The 25,510-nt window shown below is 31.1% G+C and overlaps 1 protein-coding gene and 2 long non-coding RNA genes across 4 annotated transcripts; 2 read left to right on the forward strand and 1 right to left on the reverse strand.

Moving 5' to 3' along the window:
- The first annotated feature begins 12,687 nt into the window (after window positions 1–12,687).
- Window positions 12,688–17,640, forward strand: FLASH (FLICE-associated huge protein). 2 transcript variants are annotated; one of them, XM_089078396.1, is made up of 5 exons: window positions 12,688–13,075; window positions 14,464–14,636; window positions 14,698–14,744; window positions 14,820–15,077; window positions 15,406–17,640. In XM_089078396.1, the coding sequence occupies exons 1-5, from the start codon at window positions 13,013–13,015 to the stop codon at window positions 17,577–17,579; spliced, it is 2,715 nt and encodes a 904-aa protein (XP_088934522.1). In that variant the 5' UTR covers window positions 12,688–13,012; the 3' UTR covers window positions 17,580–17,640. The 2 variants fall into 2 exon arrangements, with proteins under 2 accessions (XP_088934522.1, XP_088934521.1); XM_089078395.1 differs by having other exon boundaries at window positions 12,690–13,075; window positions 14,698–15,077.
- A 153-nt stretch (window positions 17,641–17,793) lies between these two features.
- LOC148936343 (uncharacterized) lies at window positions 17,794–22,705 on the forward strand. The gene is made up of 4 exons (XR_016139576.1): window positions 17,794–18,082; window positions 20,992–21,160; window positions 22,123–22,235; window positions 22,313–22,705. It is a non-coding gene; the product is annotated as an uncharacterized LOC148936343 (long non-coding RNA).
- LOC148936344 (uncharacterized) lies at window positions 22,612–24,208 on the reverse strand. The gene is made up of 2 exons (XR_016139577.1): window positions 24,080–24,208; window positions 22,612–23,195 (listed from the first exon to the last, which is right to left on the reverse strand). It is a non-coding gene; the product is annotated as an uncharacterized LOC148936344 (long non-coding RNA).
- Between the last annotated feature and the right edge of the window lie 1,302 nt (window positions 24,209–25,510).

The raw sequence follows: 25,510 nt of genomic DNA on the forward strand, positions 1-25,510 counted from the left end.
CACACACACACATGCTTATCAGCTACCTTTCGAGAGCGGCATTGTTTCGCAATCGACGGAATGTATGTGTGAGCCATCGATTGGCCGAAAATCACATGATTTGTCGTGTCTATCACTGATAGAACGAAATCAATCGGATGATCCTGCAAGCTTCTCGAAAAGCTGTCGTTATCAAAATTCTCTGCCAGTTGACTATAATCCTTACTCATAGAAAGGATATCGTGCTCTTGTCATTCTCTATCGCTCTTGTCGTATTTGTTAGTTCAGCTCGTGTCATAATTTAGACTTGTCATTTCACTCGTCTCGTAATAACGTTACGTGTTAATCGTCGTTGCGAGAGACTTTTCGGCGAAGCAATTGTGGCGAACTCTTGGTTCACATTCTCTCTCACCACCTCGGGATTCAAGTGCCTTCGTACTCGACAAAATATTTACTGCGAGCATTCTCAAAGAGCGAATTCTCAGTGACAAGTGCGCGTATCTCATAGATGCTGTTTGACTAAACAGCACGTTGTTATTCGTTAAGTTCGATCAAAATACAAAAGCTTGCGACCACTCTCTCAGCACGTTGCTGATATTCTCTCATCACGTGATAGCGCAATTCGTACAAACCGCGTAAACCAGTGCGTGCGATCTAGCAAACATCTGTTCTATCCTCTCAAAGTGTACGCAACCATCGAACTCTACAATTTGTACATTTCACTGTAAAGCTGACTCATTAAATTAGTGTGATCTATCTCAAGAATTCTCATCATTCTATCACCCATCCTCAGTCGAGAATCGTTTTAGCAAACGGCGTCTCAACTTCGCACAAAAATGTACGCGTAAAACTTTAAAATACAACATGGTAAAAATAAAAGTGATCGTAAAATACAACTAAATATAATCTTACTTTATTTTCAATTTCAAATAAAATATATTGCGTTGAATTTTATTATGTTCTTTCCATTACGTATACAATTATACAATTATAGTGTTATGGCCGAGCGATGATCCGCTCGCTTTTGGCCCCTGAGTAATGTTGAGAAGATCGTTCCTTGTCAACGCACCGTTGTTTATGAACTATTGATTTATTGTTTGAAGAGATTCGGTGAGAGACGATTTTGAGAGGTTTTAGAATTGTAAAACGAGCTGTGTAAATTGTTGAGCTTATTAAAGTTCATTTTTTATATACGGCCTCTATTTATTTACGCGTGTCGCAGAGAGAGTGTTGTGCAAGTAACCGTCGCGAAAGCGCGGCATTTATACATATATCCATACATAAATTATATCTCCGTTATATGTTGCTTTTTAGACTAAGTATTCATTTCACTGGACTAAGTACTTCAGTTCCAGTATTATTTAAACAGTTTTTTCAGAACTATAAAATGGTTCTTTGCAGAACCATCAAATTATTTGATGAAGGAAACATAACACACTCAGTATAATTACACATAATTATCTACAAAAATATTATCTACAAAAAGAAGAATTTTGAAAATTTAATACTTCAACATTAATAAATGATCTATTTTTTTAGCTTTCTTCCTCATATTCATTTATTCTACGTAATTGTAAGTATATATCTATATAACATATAATTTCTAATGTAACATATATAATAAATTATAAATTTATATAATTAGATGTGAGCGATATAGAATGGAGATATTATGTATATGTATAGTATAAATGTATGTATAGTTGTATACGCAATAGAAAAAAACATAGTAAAGTTTAACGCAACATCTTTTATTTGAAATTAAAAATAAAATAATTAGATTATACTTATTTGTATTTTATGATTACTTTCCTTTTTATTTTATGATGTCATACATTATGGTTTTACGTTACATTTTTAAAGAAACAATAAATAATAATAAGAATATATAAATTTTAAATATTTAAATTTTATTGAAAAGAAAAAAATAGAACCTTAAAAAAGGGTTACCTATTATTTTTTTATATACAATGCGGTGCAATGATTCGCGGGATCACAGTCATACATTTATTTATTACAAATTTATAATTTTTATACATAAAATTATATACGATTATATACGATTATAAATAACGATTTTTGTTTCTCTTTAGGCATTGTTAATGTCTGTTTATTTTTTTCAATTCATTCGCTACACTACGTTAGCAATAATGAACGATAATCAAAAGACGCTGGACCATCGCACGGCACATACTGCGCGAAAGAGTAGTGGTAGTGGTAGTGATAGTGATAGTTTATTTACTGATCCCCTTAGAGTTACAGACATATAATCACTTACATACTAACTTAGTCCAAGCTTCTCTTAACCTACTTATTCTAACTTAATCTAATCATAATCTATTCATAATCTTGGTTTGTGTCTTCTCAACACTCTCCAATCCTCTCCACCGTGAGCTTACACACACACACACACACACACACACGCGCGCGCGCGCGCGCGCGCGCTCGCCTTTGGGACTTCCTTCTCTCTCTCTCTCTCTCTCTCTCTCTCTCTCTCTCTCTCTCTCTCTCTCTCTCTCTCTCTCTCTCTCTCTCTCTCTCTCTCTCTCTCTCTCTCTCTCTCTCTCTCTCTCTCTCTCTCTCTCTCTCTCTCTCTCTCTCTCTCTCTCTCTCTCTCTCTCTCTCTCTCTCTCTCTCTCTTTCTCTCTCTCTCATTCGTGCGAAACAGCGATACAAAGTGTCATTAATGATTGGAAGTTGATAATTAGTGAGGGAAAAATGATAGAAGTAATATTCTTGGACTTAAAACGGGCATTTGAAACGATAGATAGAAAAAGATTACTGGGAAAATATGGATCAATATGGAATGAGAGGGATGGTATTGGAGTGGTTAAATCATATCTAAGCAATAGAACACAAATTAGATTTAATAATCAATGGTCAAAGTGTATCAAAACAGAATATGGAGTTCCGCAAGGATCGGTACTAGGGCCTTTGCTGTTTATAATTTATATAAACGATTTAGTAGAATTTCGTCCAGAAGAATGCAATATAAAAATGTTTGCAGATGATACTTTAGTATATGTAAGTGGGGAAAGTAGAGTGTGTGCGGAATTAGAGAGGAAAATGAACATGGTACTTAGCATAGTAGAAGAATGGATGAGTGTAAATAAGTTGAAAATGAATGCAAATAAAACAAAATACATGATAATCAGAAGTGTAAGAAAGGAGCAAAAAGGTAATATTATATTGAGATGATCGGACGGAATTAAGTTGAAACGCGTCGAAAAAATAAAATATCTTGGCGTAATTATCGATGATAAGATCCAATTTAAAGATCACTGTGATTATATGCTAAAGAAAATAGGAAAAAAGACTAGTTTTTTAAAATAGAATAGATAACTTCGTATCAGCGTACACTAGATGTATCGTACATAATCGTACATAAGTCGATCATAGCACCTCACTTTGAGTATTGTGCTACGCTATTAGTTGGAATGGGAGAAACGCAATTGAGCAAACTTCAAGTAGCTCAAAACCGTGCCATAAGAGTTATTTTGCAATGAAATAGATATACCAAAGTTGAGGACATGCTGCAGGCACTGCAGTTTATGTCCGTAAGGCAACGATTATATTATAATGTGGGGGTATTTATTTTTAAAATTTTAAATAACATGGCACCGATGGCGTTAAATAATAGATTAGAAATAGTGGGAAGTGAATGTGACAACATAGACAAACGAGACAGGCCGGAAACATTGTATTAACATTTCGTAAAACTAGAAGTGCGCAAAAGAGTCTGTTTTACAAAGGAATAAAAATATACAATTCTTTGCCAACCGAGATAAAGCAGTGTGTAAAAATTGAATCGTTTAAGAGAATGTTGAAAGTATGTGTGCTAAATAATGTATAATAATTATGTATATGTATATGAAATAGCTGAGAAAGCTAATACAGTTCAATCAATCAATCAATCTCTCTACCTCTCTCACACTCTCTCATTTTCCCTCCCTCCCTCCTCCCCCCTCTCCACTCCTTCCCCTCTCCTGCCTTCATCTCTCTAATTCCCTCATCCAATTCTCTCCTTCTCCCTCTTCCCCTAGCACCCATTTCACTGTTTCTTGCCAGTTTTTCTTTCCCTCTCTTCATTCTCTACATCTCTCCCATACGTGCTTCTATGTCTCTGTTTCCCCTTCACATATACGGTACCTTCTCTTCCTTTCCTCCTCCCAGTATCTTCCTTTCCTTATTTCATTTCCCAATCTAAACCTTGCTATCCTTTTCCATCTATTTTCTCCCCATTCTTTCTTCAAATAATGATATTCCCTCTCCTTTTATTTCTTTATACCCATCTATTGAACCTTGACCTATCCTTTTCCATTTTTCCGTTCCTTTTTTTCTCTATCTTTCCTCTCTATCATATTACCACTCCCCTTCTTTCCATCCTTTTCTTTCCACCTCTTTTATATTCATACCTCTTTCTTCAAAAAATCTTTTCCTTTCCCCTTCCCATCTTAATATCACTTTTCCCTCCCTGAATCTTCTACTTATTTCCAACCTACATTCTCTCCCTATATCGCTTCCTCTTCCTTCTTCCAACCTCACGCCCACACGCCCGCACGCACGCACGCACGCACGCACCCACACACATTTATGTACATATAAGGGTGTTTCATTTTAATTGATATCAATTATCTCGCAAATCGATGATTTTATTGAAAAATTTTTCGAACAAAAGTTGCATGGCTTGAAGGAGGATGGAAATGTGGACTTGACTTGAGTGACCTTGTCAAAATCAGATCAAAGTTATTAATGTTTTTTTAAATGGAAACCTCTATTTTTTTATTACATGTTCTTGTAGCTTATCTCGAGAGCTTTCCAAAACACTATAATAAAGTTACGTTTTATTGAGTACTTTCCGAGTTATGGAGCTTGAAAGTTACAGTACCGCCGGCGTTATCCATGTACGCATGCGCTTTAGTTGGCCGGATCAATGCTCGATCTTGGCTTAGTTGGCCGGATCAATGATCGGTCTTATCTTAGTTAATCAGATCAATGATCGGTCTTGCCTTATAATTTAACAAGTACTTAAAGAAAAGTAACTTCACTGTAGTGTTTTGGAAAACTCTCGAGATAAGCTATAAGAATATGTAACAAAAAATAAGGATTTCCATTTAAAAAAACATTAATGACCTTGACCTGATTTTGACAAGGTCACTCAAGGTCAAGTCCACATTTCCATCATGTATTCCTCTTCATGCAACTTTCGTTCGAAAAATTTTTCAATGAAATCATCGATTTGCGAGATAATCGACCATATCACTTAAAATGAAACATGACCCTGTATATATATATGTGTGTGTGTGTGTGTGTGTGTGTGTGTGTGTGTGTACATTTATACATCTTTAATCTTCGATGTTCTTTTTCTAAAATAAAAGTTTTTAACTCTAATTCTTTCTGTAATATTTCAACTTGCAACTTTTCTTTTCGCAATTGCATTTCTAAAATTTCAATTTTAAGTTCATGTTTTTCTTTTACATTATTCATCATTATATTTAATTTTATTTTTATTATCCACTAACAAATTAACTTTTTTTTTATACTCTTCCGAGATTTGTCTTGATTGATTGATGAAGTTGAAGATTATTTGGAGTTTTTTTTTGCTTGATTATCTCAATACTTTTATTGTCAAATTTTTCATCCTTTTTGTTATGCTCATTATGCACCAATCACATTACTTGATACAAATTTAATTGCAGTTAGCAGTTGGATATACGAGGGTCGTTCGATAAGTCAAGTAAATTTTTGCGAGATAGCGCTACGATGAACTGTGTAGTATATGGCCAGGAAATAATACTATTCAAACTCATACTTAGTTTCAGCCAAAAGTGAGACACTTAGTTTATATGTGGCAGACGTTGGAAATGAGCATGGCAGCAGTTGTCGTAAAAATGGAGAAAAACGAATTTCAATGCAGTGATTAAACATTTTTATTTAAAGAAGTGGACGCTTGCGCAGATTAAAGCCGAAATAAACGACGTTCACGGGGACTCTGTCCAGAGACCAGCTGAAGATCGTTTATTTTTGGATTAATGAATTCAAAAGAGGTTGGATATCAACCAAAGATAAAATGCACCGGACATCCAGTTGAAGTCATTACACCAGAAATGATTAAAAAAATCCATCGTATCGTCATAGAAAGTCACCAAATGAAAGTGCGTGACATAGAGATTTTAGGCATCTTAATAGATAGGGTGTATAATATCCTGCACAAAGAATTAAAAATGAAAAAGCTTTGTGCATGATGCCGCGATTATTGACCATCGATCAAAAACGCATGCGAAAAGACATTTCGCAGCAGTGTTTGTCGATGCTTAAGCGCAATCCACAAGATTTTTGGCGTCAATTTGTAACCGTAGACGAGACTTGGATCCATCGCTATAACCCGACTCAAAACAGCAGTCGAAGCAGTAGACAGCGCCTGGTGAATGTGCGCCAAAGAAGACGAAGATTGTTTTGTCAGCCGGGAAGATAATGGCCACTGTTTTTTGGGATCCCAAGGAATTATCTTCATTAACTACTTACAGAAGGGTCAAACAGTTATAGGAGCATATTATTCTACACTTCTGAATCGTTTGTACGAAGAGTGCAAACGAAACGGCCGAGATTGACGCGCAAAAAAATCATTTTTCACCATGATAATGCTCACACCTCCACAGTCGCAATGGCAAAATTACATGAATTAAGATTCGAATTGCTGCCTCATTCACCCTATTCTCCTGATTTGGCTCCTTGTGACTTCTTTCTATTCCCAAACCTCAAGATCTGGCTCGGGGGAAAGAAATTTTTGTCAAAATACGCATCCACAGCAGCGATGAGGAGGTCATCACTGCTGTGGATGCATATTTTGAAAGCCTCGAGACTTCCTACTTTTTCGAAGGGATCAAAAAATTGGAACCATTGGACTAAGTGTGTGGAGCTCCAAGGAGACTATGTCGAAAAGTGAAAAAGAATTTTCCGGAAAATATGATTTTATTGCTTTTTTACCTAACTTATCAAACAACTCTCGTACATTCAGTTGATCGGAACCAAGATAAAGTTGAAGGAAAACAAATTAAGTTAATCGGAAATTAAACTGAGTTCAAAATTAAATGCAGTTTACAGGAACTCTGATTTGAACCATGTTGGAAGAAATGGATATTAGAAGTTATATTGATGACAGATTGAGGTTATGGAACATATGTCTTAAAAAAGATATCTTTAAGATCTCAGAAGACGTCTTTCTGATATAATCTTTCGAAAAACGTCTTTAAAAGGACATATTTAAAACATCTTTCTGAAGACGTCTTTAAAACATGTCCAAAAGATATTATGACTAACATATTTATATAACATATTTATGACTTCTTTTGGTAAAGTCTTAAAGACGTCTCTTAGAAGACGTCTTTTAAACGTCTTTTAGACGTGCGTGCTGTCTGGGTTTGCGCATAATCTGTCTTTTCAGATTTGGCCATTGGGGAACATACAGTCCCTAACAGCATACATTACTGCGAATTATCTCATTTTTGTACTGTTTGTACTGTAATTATCTGTAATATACTGAGATTTACGCTAGAACATCACTGACAGTATCATTTCTTTCGCGCGCGTATATTTTTAGGTTATACTGGAGGTACGAAAATAGTACGTACGCCTTTCCATCGCGCGCGTATATTCTATAAACGTAACATTTGTCACAAAATATTATCGTCATAAATATATCATCATTTAATCGTTATTTTTAAGCCATTTTTAATAAATAAATAACATTATTTGAAATAACATTATTAATAATCATAATACATAATGAAATAACATTGAAATAACATTATTAATTACTATTTTTCTTTAATTAATTAATTAAATATAATATATAAATAAAAAAAAACATTTCGCATATTTAATACAATTAGTAACAAATTCATAAACAAGTAAACAAAAAAAATATATATATATATAACAATTTATAAATAATTTTCATAAGAAAAATGATTTTCATTAAACATAATATATTCATGGCTTTATATATGTAATTAAATTATCTACAAGAATTACATATGCAATCGAGATTTTAAAATTGAGACTGTTTATATGACAATAGGAACATTCATTAACCAAATCTATCATATTTTATGCTAAAATTTTGTATTCATTTATATCATCATTTTAGTAGCAGGTTTCATCCCAACATAGAAGTGAAGCAGCATCGAGCCAGGATCCCAAGTTAGATCCCAAGTTGAGTGGTTGTTTTAGAAACATGCGATGTATTAAGATAAAATGTATTAAGATAAAAAATGTTTCATCACTTTCTCTTATTATTTTTTTTAAATTTTTTCATTTTTTTCACTTATTTTCCGTAAGAGGTATCACGTATATTATAGATTTTCAGTACTAACAATTTTCAATATCGGAACGCAACCATAATCTATTGAAACTTCCCGTTTTCATCCTTTCCTAATATTGTCATCATTCGTTGTAAATATTCGCGGCGAAATTCCATAAAAGGTGTTACGTCGGACATAGGAACGAACTTAGTCGATTGCAGTATGTATGAGAATAGTCTGAGATGATCACAATATACGCATTGCGATCTTCTCAGAACATAGAACATAGAACGCGTGCTATTAGGGGTATGTAAGATAATTTCTGTGATATTATTGTGATGCATATATTGTGATAAGTATACGAAGCATGGTATCTCTATTCATAGGTACATGTAAATATTGGTGCAAATATATTGTATTTGTGCAGTTTATTTGCTAATAAATATATCTATTTTGTATATAGTGTTTATTTTTGTTTGTCTTTATTTTATATATATATATATATATATATATATATATATCTTTAATTTTATATATATATATCTTTATTTATATATCTATTTAATCATCTAATTATCATTTAATATCTATTTCAAATTTTGATATTGAAAAGGATTACATGTATATATGAGACAAAAACCATCAACCCTACCATGATGTAAAAAGAAAGGTGTAACAACATCACATATGCGCAGTCTCGACCAATAAGAATTGGTCAAAATGCTGAAAAGCAATATAGCTGCAGCGCGAACTTCCGAAATTTTCCAATTAGTGCAGAGAAACATTAACTTATATTAGAGACGGATGATTTGTATCATCTGTTTCCTGTAAATGATTGCGAATAAATAGCTTAGCTATTTGCGAGCATATAGCAAAGAAATGTGTGTGTGTGTGTGTGTATATATATATATATATATATATATATATATATATAGAGAGAGAGAGAGAGAGAGAGAGAGAAAGAGAGAGAGAGAGCTGCTGTTTTATCGAATCGTTATAACAGTCGCAGGATTTCATCCACCTCATCACACACACACACACACACACACGCACACACACACACACACATTATTGCAAATAAAAATTATATTATTTATATAATTATAAATATTTAGAAATTATTAAAATTAATTATTTAGAAATTCACATAAGTTATTCTCTTACTACAGAGGAATTTTTGTACTACATTTGTATTATTCAAGTATTTTTATACTATTTTTTAAAAATATCTGCATTTTAAGTACATGTATCCTATAGATCTTACATGTATGGACTGGTAATACAGATATGATTGATGGATGCCACGGAAGGTTGGAGAGAGAACATCTCTCTTTTTTTAAAAGTGTCCGGAAATACGTTTTGCGCATGCTTGACATACTATACATTAATGCATTCTTAAGGTGTATACTTATGCAAGTTAAAGAAAAGTTTGAGGTTATTTGCGGAGTATCGTATTTGCGGAATATCGATAGGAATATCACATTATATTTCTAAAAAGAAATAATGGTTCGAAAGTGTGTTTTGTAGAGTGAATTATTCTGCAGAAAATATTTCTTTTCATTCGTAAGTAATAGGGTGCATTCGTTTATGCAGTCACTAGACCGCAGATGTCGTTTGTTTACTCTGTCTGCGAAAGTGATTGTCATATTCGAACTCATGTGTAATACATATTTCCGGACATTTTAAGAAAAACAAATACTAAAAAGTACATCTCTCTCTCTGTCTAACCTCCCGCGGACACTGTTTCTTATGCAGAAACTATAGCAATTGCCAGTCCATATCTTATAAGGTCTATGATGTAACCATATATGATTGTTTTGTGTTTGAATAGCGCGGGTGTATTTTGATCCAAATTTTATTGGCTCCGCTTATCGTGCCGCCATTGCTATGCGCATGGTACACCTTTCTTTTTACATCATAAACCTTACAATTTACTTTAGTTCGCACTCCACCACCAGATGGCAGTGTCTTATCTTTTATTGCCCATCTTATGTACAGAATTTTCATTTCTCTTATGCTTGTTTCCTCCAACGTTTAAAATTTGAATCGAGTTTAAATTCCGATCAATGACATTTTGCGTTCCACCAAGTTTGTGGCGGTCCCCCGCTTACACAACTAATACCTAGCAAAGCATCTACGAAAAGTACCATGGCCCGCATAGCGCAGTGGTAGCGCGCCAGTCTTAGATACCTGAGGACTTAGGTTTGAATCTCACCGCAGCCAACATCTTTTTCCGTCATCAAATTCAACACAACGCTCCTCACCAACGCCACAAGTTTTTATGTACAAATTCAAGTCAGGTAAACAATGCATTCTGAACGCCCATTTTTGACCGATTAACAAGTTTGAACGGCGTTTAAACAGAAGACAACGCAAAACGTATGTGCATATATCAGTATTTGAGGGTATTTTAGTATATTATTTTATTAAACAAACTATATTCATCGTTGAATAATTAAAAGCTAGTACAGTAAATAAATAAAGTAACATTTATGACAAATTAATTTATCATTTATTTATGACAAATAAATTTTCTTTTGATCATATTTCTATCGCAAAACAAGTAAACATTAAGACTTTTATTTGATAATTATATGTAAGGCTATGAGTACAACAGTAATTTATAATAAATGTAAGTAATCCTGGTTTTATCTTTGATTATTCAAAAATATACTTATGATAATAGGAAAATTAAAATAAACACATTTTTAAAAAATAGAAATAACTGTAAATAAAATTAAATTTTGCTTTAACTTATCAAAATAATAAAAATGTAAGACTTTTTATCTATAAAAAAAGTATTTTATATATATATATATATATGTGTGTGTGTGTGTATGATATATATATGTATATTTATAACATCTTTAATCTTCGCTGTTTTTTTTTCTAAAATAAAAGTTTTTAACTCTAATTCTTTCTGTAATATTTCAACTTGCAACTTTTTTTTTCGCAATTGCATTTTTAAAATTTCAATTTCAAGTTCATGTTTTTCTTTTACATTATTCATTATTATATTTATTAACTCTATTTTTATTATCTATAACAAATTAATCATTTTTTTTTATACTCTTCCGAGTTTCGTCATGAAGTTGAAGATTATTTGAAGTTTTTTTTTTTGCTTGATCATCTCGATACTTTTATCGTCAAATTTTTCCTTTCTTATGCTCATTATGCACCAATCATTACTTGATACAAATTTAGTTGGAGTTAGCAGACATTGGATATACGTTCAGTTGATCGGAACCAAGATAAAGTTGAAGGAAAACAAATTAAGTTGATCGAAGATTAAACTGAGTTCAAAATTGAACGCAGTTTACAGGAATGATCCGCTATATTTAAATCCATAAACATAGTAGTTTAAATCCATAGACATCGAGCATGCTATATACTAGGCAATGGGCGACATGTGCGAGTGAGAAGAAACAACACCTGATTTTTTAATGTTTCCCCCACCTTCTTCTATTAGAGAGAGAGAGAGAAAAAAATCAGATGTTGTTTCTTCTCACTCGCACATATCGCCCATTGCCTAGTATATAGCATGTTCGGTCTATCTATACTATGTCTATGGTTAAATACGAGAAAGAAAGAAATATACACCATCTCATTCTAACCAATAACGATATTTTTTACTTTGCATGTGCATTGATTTAAGTGTATTGTGCATTTGTATTAAACACGTGGAAAGCGTGATAATATATTATTAAATAATAGAGATACTGAAATTGCAAAATATAGTCATAAATTAATTAATTGTGATAAATCAAATAAAAAATGGGTGGATGTTCATTTTTTTATTTAAATTTTATTTTATATTGTAATAAAGTTTGTTTATAATAATAATAAATATGTATAATAATCCTTTCTAAAAAAAAGGCATTACATCTATACTTGCATCTCTCGAAATTTCCTCGAAGTTTATTGTTGACGCTTTTCCGTCATGAATTCTCTCTGTGCTAACTTTGTGAATAGCTGTCATTGTATTGATTCCACAGAGGATCATTTTGACAATTGTGTATCAAAAAGTTAAAAATATTATAGTGTAACAGTAGTATTATAGTAATAGTAATATATTAATTTTTGCTCTTGTATTGAAAAAAATAAATAGTGAAAAAAAAAATAAATTTAAAATCATTAAAATAAAAGAATATATATTAATAAATTGGTAATATAATTATATAAAATAATTATGTAAAAGTTTTATAAATATACACATTTTATTATCTTTAAAACGCTTATGTTTTTAAATTATAATATTACAATTTAAGATTAATGTAGTTAATGTATTTGAAAATAAGTAGGAATAGCCAAAAGATAGGGGACCAATCAAAAGTTGTTTTTTCGTAGCCAGTCTCTGATTATAGTGTCTCTAATATATTGTGAGTCTACGGTGTGAGTATACGGTAAGTCTTCAAGAAGTGGAAATGTCTCATTTACTAAAAAAAGACAACGTGAGTTGGTATCGCTTTGTCAAGAGATTCTCGGATTGGTTAATGTTATTCTCCAACTATGAGGTTAACACGTACACTGTAGAAAAGAGATAAAGATTCCAACTTTAGTATGCCCGTCCTTTTCTTCGCTGAGCCGCGGTTTTCTATAGTTTAATATAGGGAAGACTCACTCCAGTATACTATAGAGCTCAATGTGTACATCTAATTGTTCGAGTTTGATTTTGGTAGTAGCATATGACAGTGTAGCAATGATTTCGGTATGATAAGTAACAGTAGAAAATGGAGGATGACATCGATATTTATGCGGATTTGCCGAGTTTCAATTTGAATTCTGAGAAAAATGTAAGAGTTATTGATAATAATATTAATTCTGGTTAGCACGACTTCTCTTTATTACGCGACTTATTTCGACACATATACGTGTGTGTGTGTGTATATATATATATATATATATAGTGTTCGATTTTAAATATATTATTGTAAAGTGTATGTTATTTTATATTTTTATATTCACTAAAAGATTAATATTTTTGTCTTCGAATTTTAACCTAACAATGACATAACTGGTACTTCGACATAACCTGAAAAGTCTTTCCCGCGCCCGCCGTAAAATCATATTTATGTATTCTGTAAATAAGGTAATTTCTCATTGAATTATTAATGTTTATATTACAGTTTATTACACTAGGCCTGTTTTTTTTTTTGGCTGAACTGGTTGTATTAATTCACAGTTTATCTTTCTTACACTGGAAGAAAAAAGATAAACTCTGAACTAATGCAGCCAGTTCAGCTAAAAAGAACAGATCCATTGTTAAATACGTTATCCAATGTTGCTGCAATAAAATAATTTTATATATAACATGACGAAAATCGTTATTTTATTAATTTATACATCTTGTTTCTTTGTAACATATATAAGATATATTTTAAATTTTTTATTTATTTATTTTTGCTACTTTAAAGACTTTTATATGTGCTAGTATATAAAAGTATATAAAAATTTAAATAAAATAAAATATATTTAAGAATGCTTTCTTTATGTACATGTCTAAGCACATAGAGCGTTACTTTTTATCAAATTTAAGATTTAATAATCTTTAATATATTCTAATGTTAATCCATATTTTCCATATTATTTTTCACAAATGATTGAAAATTAGATAATTTATTCTTAATTTAACATAATTAGTTGATATATAATTTGTGTTGTATAAAGATTTATAAAATTATAAAAATAATCCAAAAATATAATTGGCAGTGATGTTTGAAGTAACTAAATGCTACGTTAAGTTTAACTTAATATATCGATATATGAAAAGTTCATTTGCATTGTATACTTTTATAGCAATAATTCTTATCTTGATTTTAAAGTTATTTATAAACTAATTATAATTAAAACTGCATGTATTTTTTAAATCCTTAGATATAATTATGTGTATATATATATATATATATATATATATACACATAATTATATCTAAGGATTTAAAAGATACATGCAGTTTTAATATTATATCGCGCAATTATATATATATAATTCATGTATATAATTATAGTTTATATATATAATTTGTATATATAAATTTTGTGTGTGTGTGTGTGTGTGTGTGTGTGTGTATAAAAATATATCTTTGTGTAATAATATATAAAAAAATGTCCATTAAATAATACATATTGTCACTGATGTAAAATCTATAAAATGAATTAATATTTTCAAATCATTTGTAAAGGACCAAAATTGCAATTGCGAAGAATTAAAAAAAAAGCTTAATTTATTCATAAACAAATTCGAAAACATCCAGAAGATAAAAGCGAATTTGGAGAACAATCTATCTTCCTTACTTAAAACTGCAAAAGCAGAGATTGCACGAAAGGATAAGATGATTGATGATCTTAGGAAACGGTAAGACTCTTATATAAATTATAATATTCAAATCTGTTCCTAATTTTAATAAAATGTTTAGGTTGGACGATGCAACCTTTAGAAGAAACAACAGGAACGAATCTAAAGGTTTTTCTATTCATAGATTAGCGCATCAGCATACGTTAACTAGAAAGTATGAAAATGTCCCTTCAATTTATTTAGAAGAAAGCGAAACTGAATTGCATCAAATTAAATTCTGTCATGATGAATATGAAGATAAGAAGTCACAAAATGATATTAAACGGATATCGACGCTATTTGGAGAGAGATTACATAAGAGAATTATGGAAGAAGAAAATGAAAAGAAGAAACAAAAAGCGTTAAAACTTAGTGCAGAAGTTAAAACAAAAGAGTTTCCTAAAAAGGACAGCGTAGAAAACAATAAGGAAAACGGATCTCAATTCAGTATAAATAACAATGGTAATGAATCTAATACCTATATTTTAAATAGTATAAAAATTATTTTATATGCAGTTATATAAGATTGTATAGAATTGTGTAGATTCAAATTTTGATATGACTTAAAAAAATTTTTAATAAATACTTGATATTGAAAAATTATTATATTTATTAAATATCTGTTATTATTATTTATCTACCAACATCTTGAAAACTTTTAGATATAAAATTTGAGATAGCTTGCATAGTCAAATATAATTAAAAATAATCAGTCAAATAATCATTAATTAAAATGATCTATTAGTATGTTGATACTATATTGATCTATTAGAAAACATTCTTGTTGCAGAATCTTCATATAAAAAGAACTTGATGAAGAGGATGAATGAAGAGGATAATACATATAGAAATAAACGTTTAAAGATTGAAAATAAAACCACTACGAAAGAAATTGATATTGCGCGATATAATTTAATTGACAATCCTGTGCAATACGAAATGAAAGATAATCTAGCAAAATTTGAGGACCGATTAGGTGCATCTTCTTTTCTCAAAAAGGAGAAAATTCCAATTCACACGGGACATAGAGCTGCTTCAGAACACCAAGACATAAAACAGGATAAAGATTGTACAAATGGATGGAAAAGTGAGAGGAAAAATAATTCAGGAAAGGATTTAGATGGTTTCAATATTAGAAACGATGATGATTTAAGAAAATCTCGAACTCCTTCGGCGTCAAGTCATGCTTCAGAAAGATTTAACAGTGATAAAAAGAACGAATATAAATATAGCCCATCAAGAAGAAGTTCTAAAAGTAGAAGCAATTATGAGAGTACAAACAGCCATCGTTTACGTGAAAGATCCAATAGAACATATAAAGAAAAGAAGTACGATGATTATAAATACGATAGCCGATACAAAAGTGATAGATTAAAAAGAAATTACAAAAGTGAGGAAAATGATAGTAAAGCAAAACATAGACGTTTCGGAGAACATAGCGTTCTATGGGACAAATCCAAATACTCGTCAAGCGATGCAGAAGACAAAGAAGGCAGTAGCTCACATAAGAATAAAAAGTATGAAATACGCAGAATGAAAAAGATGACAGCAAATATTTTAAATGATAGAAAATTGGAGGAAAACAAAGTTACAAGGCAAACTGACTCCCAGAAGTCTTCTAGCCGAACAATTTCAAATACTATTGCGAAATATAGTATTGAGAAAAGTGCTGAGCAACATAAAACGAAGAACGAACCAGAGATGAAATCTATAAAAGAAAAGGAAGAAAATTTAATTACATGTATTGCAATGGAAGATTTGAATATTATGGAAGAAGGAGAAATTTTAGATAGTCCTGAAAAAAAAAATTCTACAAATATCTTTAAAGATAATAAAATAAAAGAAGATAATGTAAAAATTGAAAATAAAAATATTCTTATTAATACATTTACTGATGAACTCATAGATCACAAACCAATTCTTCAAACTAACACAAAACAATTAGAAGTGGCAAATATTAATACAAAAAAAATTGAAGAAACGTCACATTCACGAGAAAATTCGAAAGATTATGGAGAAATAATATATTTAAATTCTGGCAAAACTGATATGACAGTTAATGAGATACATTATACTAAAGATGAAGACATATGCATATCTCACACTAATGAAGATTTAATGGATATTCGTAATATTAGAATAATCGAACAGGTGTGTGACAGTGATATTGATATTAATAACAAAAATGATGCCGATAAAATATTAAAGGATTCTATTGTACCCGAAATCACTACCAATATTCAAGGGACTGATTTTAATGTTGAAAATGTTATTAAAATCAAAGAGTTAATCGATTCCAATATTGAAAGCGCCACTAAAAAGAAAGAAATAGACGATCCCAATATTGAAAGTACTGTTGAAGCAGACATGAATAATATTAATAGTGATAATAATATGCAAGAAATCGACGATAAACAATTAAAATCTTCTATTAAAGTTACAAAAGTGGAGACTGTGCTCGAGTGTAATATCAAAAATAAAGATTTATGTCAAATACCAATACCAATCGGAAGCAAGATTTCTCATCAAACATCAAATAAAAATGATGTCGAAATACATCTTAATGATCACAATTATGTTCAGAAAACTTTTACCAATGTTTCTGATTTTGATGCAAGTCAAAAGCCCTTATCGAATTCAGAATATGATGAAGCTGTGTTGGAAATAGTAACATCAAAAGAAATAAAATCGGACAAAACAATTAATGTTCAATCAATTAATGCTAAAAGAACAATCCCGGCTATAGTGAAAAATAAAAAAGACCAGCAAGACAAGGGAATAGTAATTTTGCATCGTCGAAGAGCTGTGATACTGAGTGACAGTAATGCGTCTATGACCATCCTGATGAATACAGATATAACGGAAACGTCCTCTGTCATTAATAATTGTAACGATAACGATTCTGTTTTGAAACCACGTGCCTGCAAGACATCACGAGTGTTTGCAAAGGCGACTTGTAAATAATTATTGTACATTTATACGTTCATACAGTGTGTTAATAAAATCGAATTTGATAAGCGAAAAAGTGAGAGTAGGAATAGTTGATTGTGCAAAATAGTATATTTTTAGTAGTATATTTTTGTTCTAAGACGATACTGAACTGACGGGCGAACTCCGACGAAAACATCACACATCTAACATACATAGATACATTTATTTATACATACATACACTCATACATACAGATACGCATACATATCCATGAAATTTTCAGGCAAAATATTCTCTTATACACAGCTCCTAGACGCATTTTTAAAAGCATAGTATTATTCCTCCTTGTAATTCCGATCCGAGTGAGTATGTATTGTTTGGTTAGACGACAATTTCCCGCAAAATGGAGGGGATAATGTTAGTACCAACGAAATGCCTCTAAACAAAATAATTTTAGTTTCTGTAGATTAGTAGCACTGTTCAAGTAGTAATCTGTTGGTTTGCACATCCTTTTTGACATATGCGCGGGCATGTATGTACGTAATAAGTATTATATATCAGAATATAAATATAAAATACATTATAGTATTTTATTAAAATAAAATTAAATAAAGACAAATAAGCAAAAACATAATAACTGAGAAAACATAAAGTGAAGATGAAAAACAATATAAATATTATATACATTAATGTTACATAATAATATTGTCGCGTTCGCGGCGTTAATTCCCGTGATCGCGATACTCGGCGGAGCGCTCTCGGAAAGGAAGAACACTGTTTTAAGAAAGACTCGCTCTTTATTAAACCAACGGTACAGAAACACGTCCGGCCACCGCAGAATCCGGCCGTCAAATCTGAAAAACAGTCGGAGAACGACGCGTTGCCAAGGGCCGATCCTCTATTCGAACTCTTATCGATTGATATTGATTATTTCTTAGCAGCGCCGAACGGAATACCGCACGGCCGCAACACTGCAAATTTTTGTCGTCGAATTAAGCAAGAGGACGAAGCTGTGCCCGCGGAGTTGGAAGAATTCTTTAATAATAATTCCCGAGAGTTGGAGGAAGATCAGAGATTAGTTTTCGCTACATTGTTGCGAGAATTTCGTGACGTGTTTTCGGAGCAAGCAGGAAAGTGTGAAGTTCTTCAACATAAAATTGAATTAATGGATTCTTGTCCTATCAAACAGGCTCCTAGGAGAATTCCAATTCATATGCGTTCAGAAGTTGAAAAAATTATGGAGGACATGAAAGAACAAGGGGTAATTGAAGAATCTTCAAGCCCTTGGGTTTCTCCAGCAGTTTTGGTAAAGAAGAAAGATGGATCTCTTAGATTTTGCATTGATTTTCGGAAATTGAATGCGGTTACGAAAAAAGATTCTTATCCGCTACCAAGGGTTGACGATCTTCTTGATCAGTTATCGGGAAATGCCTGGTTTTCTACTCTAGATTTGAAGAGTGGTTATTGGCAACTGAAAATTCGTCCCGAAGATAGGGAAAAGACTGCTTTTTCTGTGGGGAATGGACTTTGGCAATTTGTTGCGATGCCTTTTGGTCTGTGTAATGCCCCAGCTACCTTTGAACGTCTTATGGAACGGGTGTTACGGGGTTTACTTTCGAAAATTTGCCTGGTTTATTTAGATGATGTGATAGTTTTTGGCAAAACCTTTGAGAAAATGAAAGAGAATTTAAGAGAGGTTCTTCTGAGATTTCGTGCTGCGAAACTTAGTGTTAACCCAAAGAAATGTGATTTATTTAAGAGACAGGTAAAATATTTGGGTCATATTGTTTCTTCTGCCGGGATCACTACGGATCCTGAGAAGACTGAAGCGGTCACTGAGTGGCCAGTTCCTCAGAATAAGAAACAGGTCCGGAGTTTTCTTGGATTTTGCTCTTATTATCGGAAGTTTGTTAAAGGATTTTCTTCAATTGCGAAGCCTCTATTTAAATTAACTGAGAATTTGACTAAATTTGAATGGACTGAGCAATGTCAAGAAGCATTTTTGAGGTTAAAACAGGCATTAACGTCTGCACCTCTTCTTTCCTTTCCGAAGGGGGAAGGAAAGATGATTTTGGATACGGATGCTTCAGGTTTTGGAATAGGGGCGGTACTTTCACAAGTTCAGGACGGCTGTGAGAGGGTCATTGCTTATTATAGTCGAGTTTTGAACAAACCTGAGCGGAATTATTGCACAACAAGAAGAGAGTTATTAGCTTTGGTAGATTCGATGAAACATTTTCATCATTATTTGTACGGAAAGAGTTTCTCTATTCGAACTGATCATGCTTCTTTGAGATGGTTGATGTCCTTCAAAGACTTGGAGGGACAATTGGCTCGTTGGATGGAAAGGTTACAACAATACGATTTTGATGTTGCTCATCGAAAGGGGATTATACATGGTAATGCCGATGGTCTTTCGAGACGCCCTTGTGTAGAAGAAAAATGTAGATTCTGTTCTAAAGTGGAAGTTCAGAGAGGGCTTTTGGAGGATAAAGTAGTTGCTCGTATTGTTTTGCGTGAGGATTCTTCTGAGGATTGGCGAAGGGCTCAAATAGAGGATCAGGAACTGGCAATGTTTTTAACTTGCGAAAGAAAATGATTTGCGACCTTCTTGGGAGGAAGTTTCTTCGAAAGGATTGTCAGCCAAGATCTATTGGCAACAATGGCATGCCTTGGAAGTCCAAAATGGGATTTTGCATAAGAGATGGGAGGCTCCTAATTTGAAAAACAGTCGGAGAACGACGCGTTGCCAAGGGCCGATCCTCTATTCGAACTCTTATCGATTGATATTGATTATTTCTTAGCAGCGCCGAACGGAATACCGCACGGCCGCAACAATATATTATTAGTATATAATACATCATATATAATAGTAGTATATATTATTAGTATATAATACATCATATGTAATAGTATATAATTATCATTATATACTATTATTATATAACATTAATGTATATAATATTTATCATTGTTTTTCACCTTATTCATTTTATGTTCTCACTTATTTGTCTTTACTTAATTTTATTTTAATAAAATACTATAATTTTTTTATATTTACATTCTAATATATAATATATATATATATATATCTAATATATAATACTTATTACGTACATGCCTGCGCATATGTCAAAAAGGATGTGCAAACCAATAGATTACTACTTGAACAGTGCTACTAATTCATAGAAACTAAAATTATTTTGTTTAGAGGATTTTGTGGGTACCAACATTATTCCCTCCATTTTTCGAGAAATTGTCGTCTAATCTGTTGTTTACATGTTTAAAGTTTAAACTTTTGTGCACAGCAAAATGTTATCACAAGTTAATCTCAAAAATCAATAACAAAAGTCAATAACTGTAATTTTCTAACTTTTTTTTTCCTCTTTCATATGAAATATACAAACCCGGATGCATTATTATCTATACTTCAATTCTGGAAAAGGATTTTTAATTTTGTATAATCAATGAAAAGATTACTTGAAAATAATCGACTCAGTCGGTATCTCCAGCATCGTCTTAAGCTTTAATCTTTTCGCATGTGGGAATGCATGGAAGATGAAAATTAAAAAAGAATAATGGATTGTATGGATAAAACTGAAGCAAATGTTTTTGTAAGTTTAAATAATCGTAAGTGTATTTTATCATAAGATATCTGTTTTTTGCTAGCTTATCTATTTAAAATTGATTTACAAGGCATTATGTCAATATTAAAAAAGGATAGCATTTGAACAGAGGAAAATCTTTAGGCACCAGCCGCTGTGAGTGATTGTGGTCAATCGTAACGTGGTCAAATGAGATGCTTCCATTAAAGAATTATCAGTCAATGTAATTAGATTTGCTTTTTCAAGTTTGTCAAGCGTATTTTTACTACGCTGTATAGTAAAAATGATTTCGATTAAGCTCCGATTAACATAATCAATTAAGGGAGTAGACTAATTTGAAATTTTTAAAAAATCGAGGAATTTTTTTTGTTTTAAAAAATAGCTTAAGTCTTAAAGTGCCATTTCATGTGCAGCATGCAGCTGTAGTAGTTCGCTATTATTGGTTAAAATTTGTTCACTAGATAACGTATTTCCGACGCAAAATAATTTCACCGCATCTCATTTTGCTGTTTTAAAGTTGAACCGGACGAGCAAATCCGCAACAAAACAAAAGAAATCTATGCGGCGTGCAGCGTAACATCAATTAACATATATTAATGAATATAGGAGAATGACATCAAATGATGTATAGAAACTTGTTTGTGATGTTACATGAAACATATTATTAATTAATTATTTCGAATAAGTAGTAATAAGATTATTTATGTATATAAAGTCATAATCTCAATTTATCAACATCAAGAATATAAATAATGAATCGCAATTGTTGTAATCTTTTAAAGCTTGTTTATTATAAGTTATTATAAGTTTATTAAGTGATCTTATAATTTAAAAAGTTATAATTTATTTTAAATGAGAAAAACTTTGATGTTGCTTTTTTACTTTCTAAATTATTTAATGAAAAATTACATATTTTATGTAACTTACAATACAGTTTAAATGTGCTGATTACTAATTTATTTTTCTGTTAGATGTGGAATTTGTGAAGAAATAATCGAAGAATCGTTAATTTCAAGTCATAAATGCTTGGAAGGATATGAAATGTTCTTCACTGATAATAACAGATATTTTTATCTAGTACATGGTAAATATAAATGAAAATAATGTACAATTCTTGAAAAAAAATTAAAATAACTGTATATATAATAATTTTTTATATAGATAGTGGCGTCGTAGTACAAAGAAGTGCTATGGAGAATACGTAGAAAGCATTGTATACGATAAACCATCAAGTCATTAAAATAGAGATAAATATGTTGCGCTTGAGGAATCATTTATCCATTTGCTATCGGAAATGAGTGAAAATATTTTATTCAATAATTTTTCTAATTCAACGGACCTAGAAGAACTATTTATTGAGGTTGAAAAACGGGAAGCATTATAATTAGTTTACTTTTAGCACAACGCAACAGAGTGATAACTGCTAAAGCATGGGATGCGATTTCGGAATCTCTGTAGATTATTAAAAATATGACATTGGAAGATCTGTGAATGTAAATGTTTAATATAAAAAATAAAGCTTGTGTATAGTTAAACAAATTAAATAAAAACAAAGTAGTCAATAACACAAATAAAAATCCATAAACGAGAAATGAATGAAAGTTGAGAAAGAATGATACAATATATATAACGTCTCTTTTTCTTAGAAATTTTGGTTGCCCAAATTATAATTGCACCAACAGTTATTGCAATCGCAATTTTTTGTCTTTTCAAGTTTTCCATATTACATTTTTGAATTATTTGTGCACAAAACACATATTTTGTATGACACTGATATAATTTTGGATTGTATGCCATTAAAATAGGATATCCTGTATATTTGTAAAATAAAAAATTTAGCGCTTTTAAAATAAAAAAACAAATAAGAAAAAAAATCCCTTTTTAAATCGACGTTTTCTTGGTTTTTTTCAATAGTAAACATTGTTCAGTCAATATTCTCTCTTTCATATCCTCAGCTGTCTCAGTTATGAAACTGAAAATTGCCGCCGGCTAAATACGTTGCTGCCGTTATTCCTTTTCATGAGCAGCAAATGCAGCAGAAATTCTAGAAAATTTGAATCACGTGACATTCTTGCTGCCTCAGAGTGCTACGTATGAAAAGGCACCTTTAGAATTAATATGTAGAAAGCATAGACATATGAAATATATAGACCGAGCAAAGTTGTCACTTTAGATAAGGGAAGTTTTAATATACGGGGCGAGGGGCACTCCAGGGCATTCGTTCATTTCGTGTAGATTCGGTAACATTCGATTTATTTATGTTTTGTGCTCCATTTGAATAGTGAAAGTTCGAAGAAATTAGTCGTTTGAAATAAAAATATATTAAAATAGTAATGAGTTTTTGCGTTGTATATAATTGTAAAAATCATAATAAAAAAAATATGGAACAGCTAGAGATGGAAAATATTACAAATAAAAAAATATCGTTTCATTTGTAAATATTGCAAATATAGGTTATGTGGATTAAAAATTTGTAATATTTAAATTAATATTTAAATTATTCCTTAATGTATATACATATGTGTGTGTTTGTGTGTGTAACATTACTATATACATAATATATTATAAATGTATTTTATATATATATATATATATATATATACAAGTTATAGAAATTATTTTGTTTTAAGAAACAACAGAAAATATTTTATATAAAATAACGAAAGCAGCATGTTTCATTATTAATTAGTTTAAAATATTTTTATGTATCACAGTTAGGTTAAAAATCACTAATTACAAATATGACATGTGAAAAGCCGAATATATTCGAGAACTTACGAAGATAATCGTCAGATGAGTGCCCCCTTACCGCAAATATCAGTTATCCTTCGTACTAAGACTCGGTCTATTTCATATGTCTATGGCAGAAAGTCCCAAGTAAATATTCAATGTATTTTTCGAATATAACATTTTGAGTCGCATACTTACGCATTAGTAAACGCCCGAAGATCCGGGAGGCACAGTTCTATAGAATTCTCCTATCGCTTTTTTTGGGTACAATAGATATAATAAACGCCTTCTTTTGTAAATATTATTTTCGGAAGTATTAACTCCAGTCTTGTAGTAGTGCAAAAGTATCCAGTAATGTAACTATAAATGAAACTCAAAACACGAGCTAAACATGTCTCCTTTATCGTAACAAACGAAATTTATAAAAATAAAAAAATATGTTTTTTCAATATACAAATACTTATCTGCACTTATTTTTTTAACTTTTAATAATTATTTGTACTGAAAAAGAAAAAAATAAATAAAGTAATTACGTCTTGTTTTATTATAATATGTTATACTAATGTTTATTTATGTGTACTATATTATATGAAAACAATTAACATTATTTGGAAACAACATTATTTGAGAAATAATTGTTTTTCAAAGATTCTGTGTCAATGAAAAATAACAATCTTGGGTCATAATAATAGTTGTATCTGGCATTAAGATGTATAAAACAAGTTTTTTATAACTTTTGAATTGGATAATTTTTGTCCTAATTAAATAAGACCTTGAAGTCATTAATACGTATATATCAGAAATACGTGTGCATTATGTGTGCATTATCTGTATTCAGAACGCGCTTATAAATAGGTTAGCGCATATTTTTGTCATTTTATCTTTTTCGTTTAATGACTGATGAAGATAGAATAACAAAAACACGTGCTAACATTTTTATAAACGCGTTCTGAATACGGGCTTACATGTACATAAGCATAGAGCTTTTAGTAATAATAAAAAAATAATACGACAGATACAAAATATACTGTTTTTCTTGTTTTAATATCATATATAATTTTTATTTTTGACATTTTTTCATAATGGCTTTTATTAATTTTTTATTCCATAGCTTATTTTTATAATATATATGTACACACACACACACACACACACACACACACACACACACACACACACACATTTCGTATATTATACTGCTGCAGCACTACTTATCCTAGCAGACACTATCACCGCACTAGAACTGAGTAGTGACACTACATCGCACTAGTAGTGTTTAGTAATGAACACTATGACTACGTTTACACGTCCCCTTTAATCAAATTTAATAACATCAGTAGTTATGAAACTGGCCAATCACAGTCATTCCATTCTTCAGAGGAATAATTATGATTGGCCAGTTTTATAATTACGGATGTTATTAAACCCGATTAAAAGGGACGTGTAAATGTAGTTTATGCCGCACTAGAAGTACTAAGTAGTGACACTACTGCGTACTAGAAGTGCTAAGTAGTGACACTATTGCGCACTAGTAGTGCACAGTAATATTTTTCTACAAGGGAATGAGATACGATGTAAATATGATAATTAAATTCTAAGTTATCTTTGAAATTTCTATAAGTAATGATA

The sequence above is a fragment of the Pogonomyrmex barbatus genome, unplaced genomic scaffold (assembly GCF_055798465.1).
Source record: "Pogonomyrmex barbatus isolate J1 unplaced genomic scaffold, ASM5579846v1 scaffold23, whole genome shotgun sequence".
Taxonomy (NCBI): Eukaryota; Metazoa; Arthropoda; class Insecta; order Hymenoptera; family Formicidae; genus Pogonomyrmex; species Pogonomyrmex barbatus.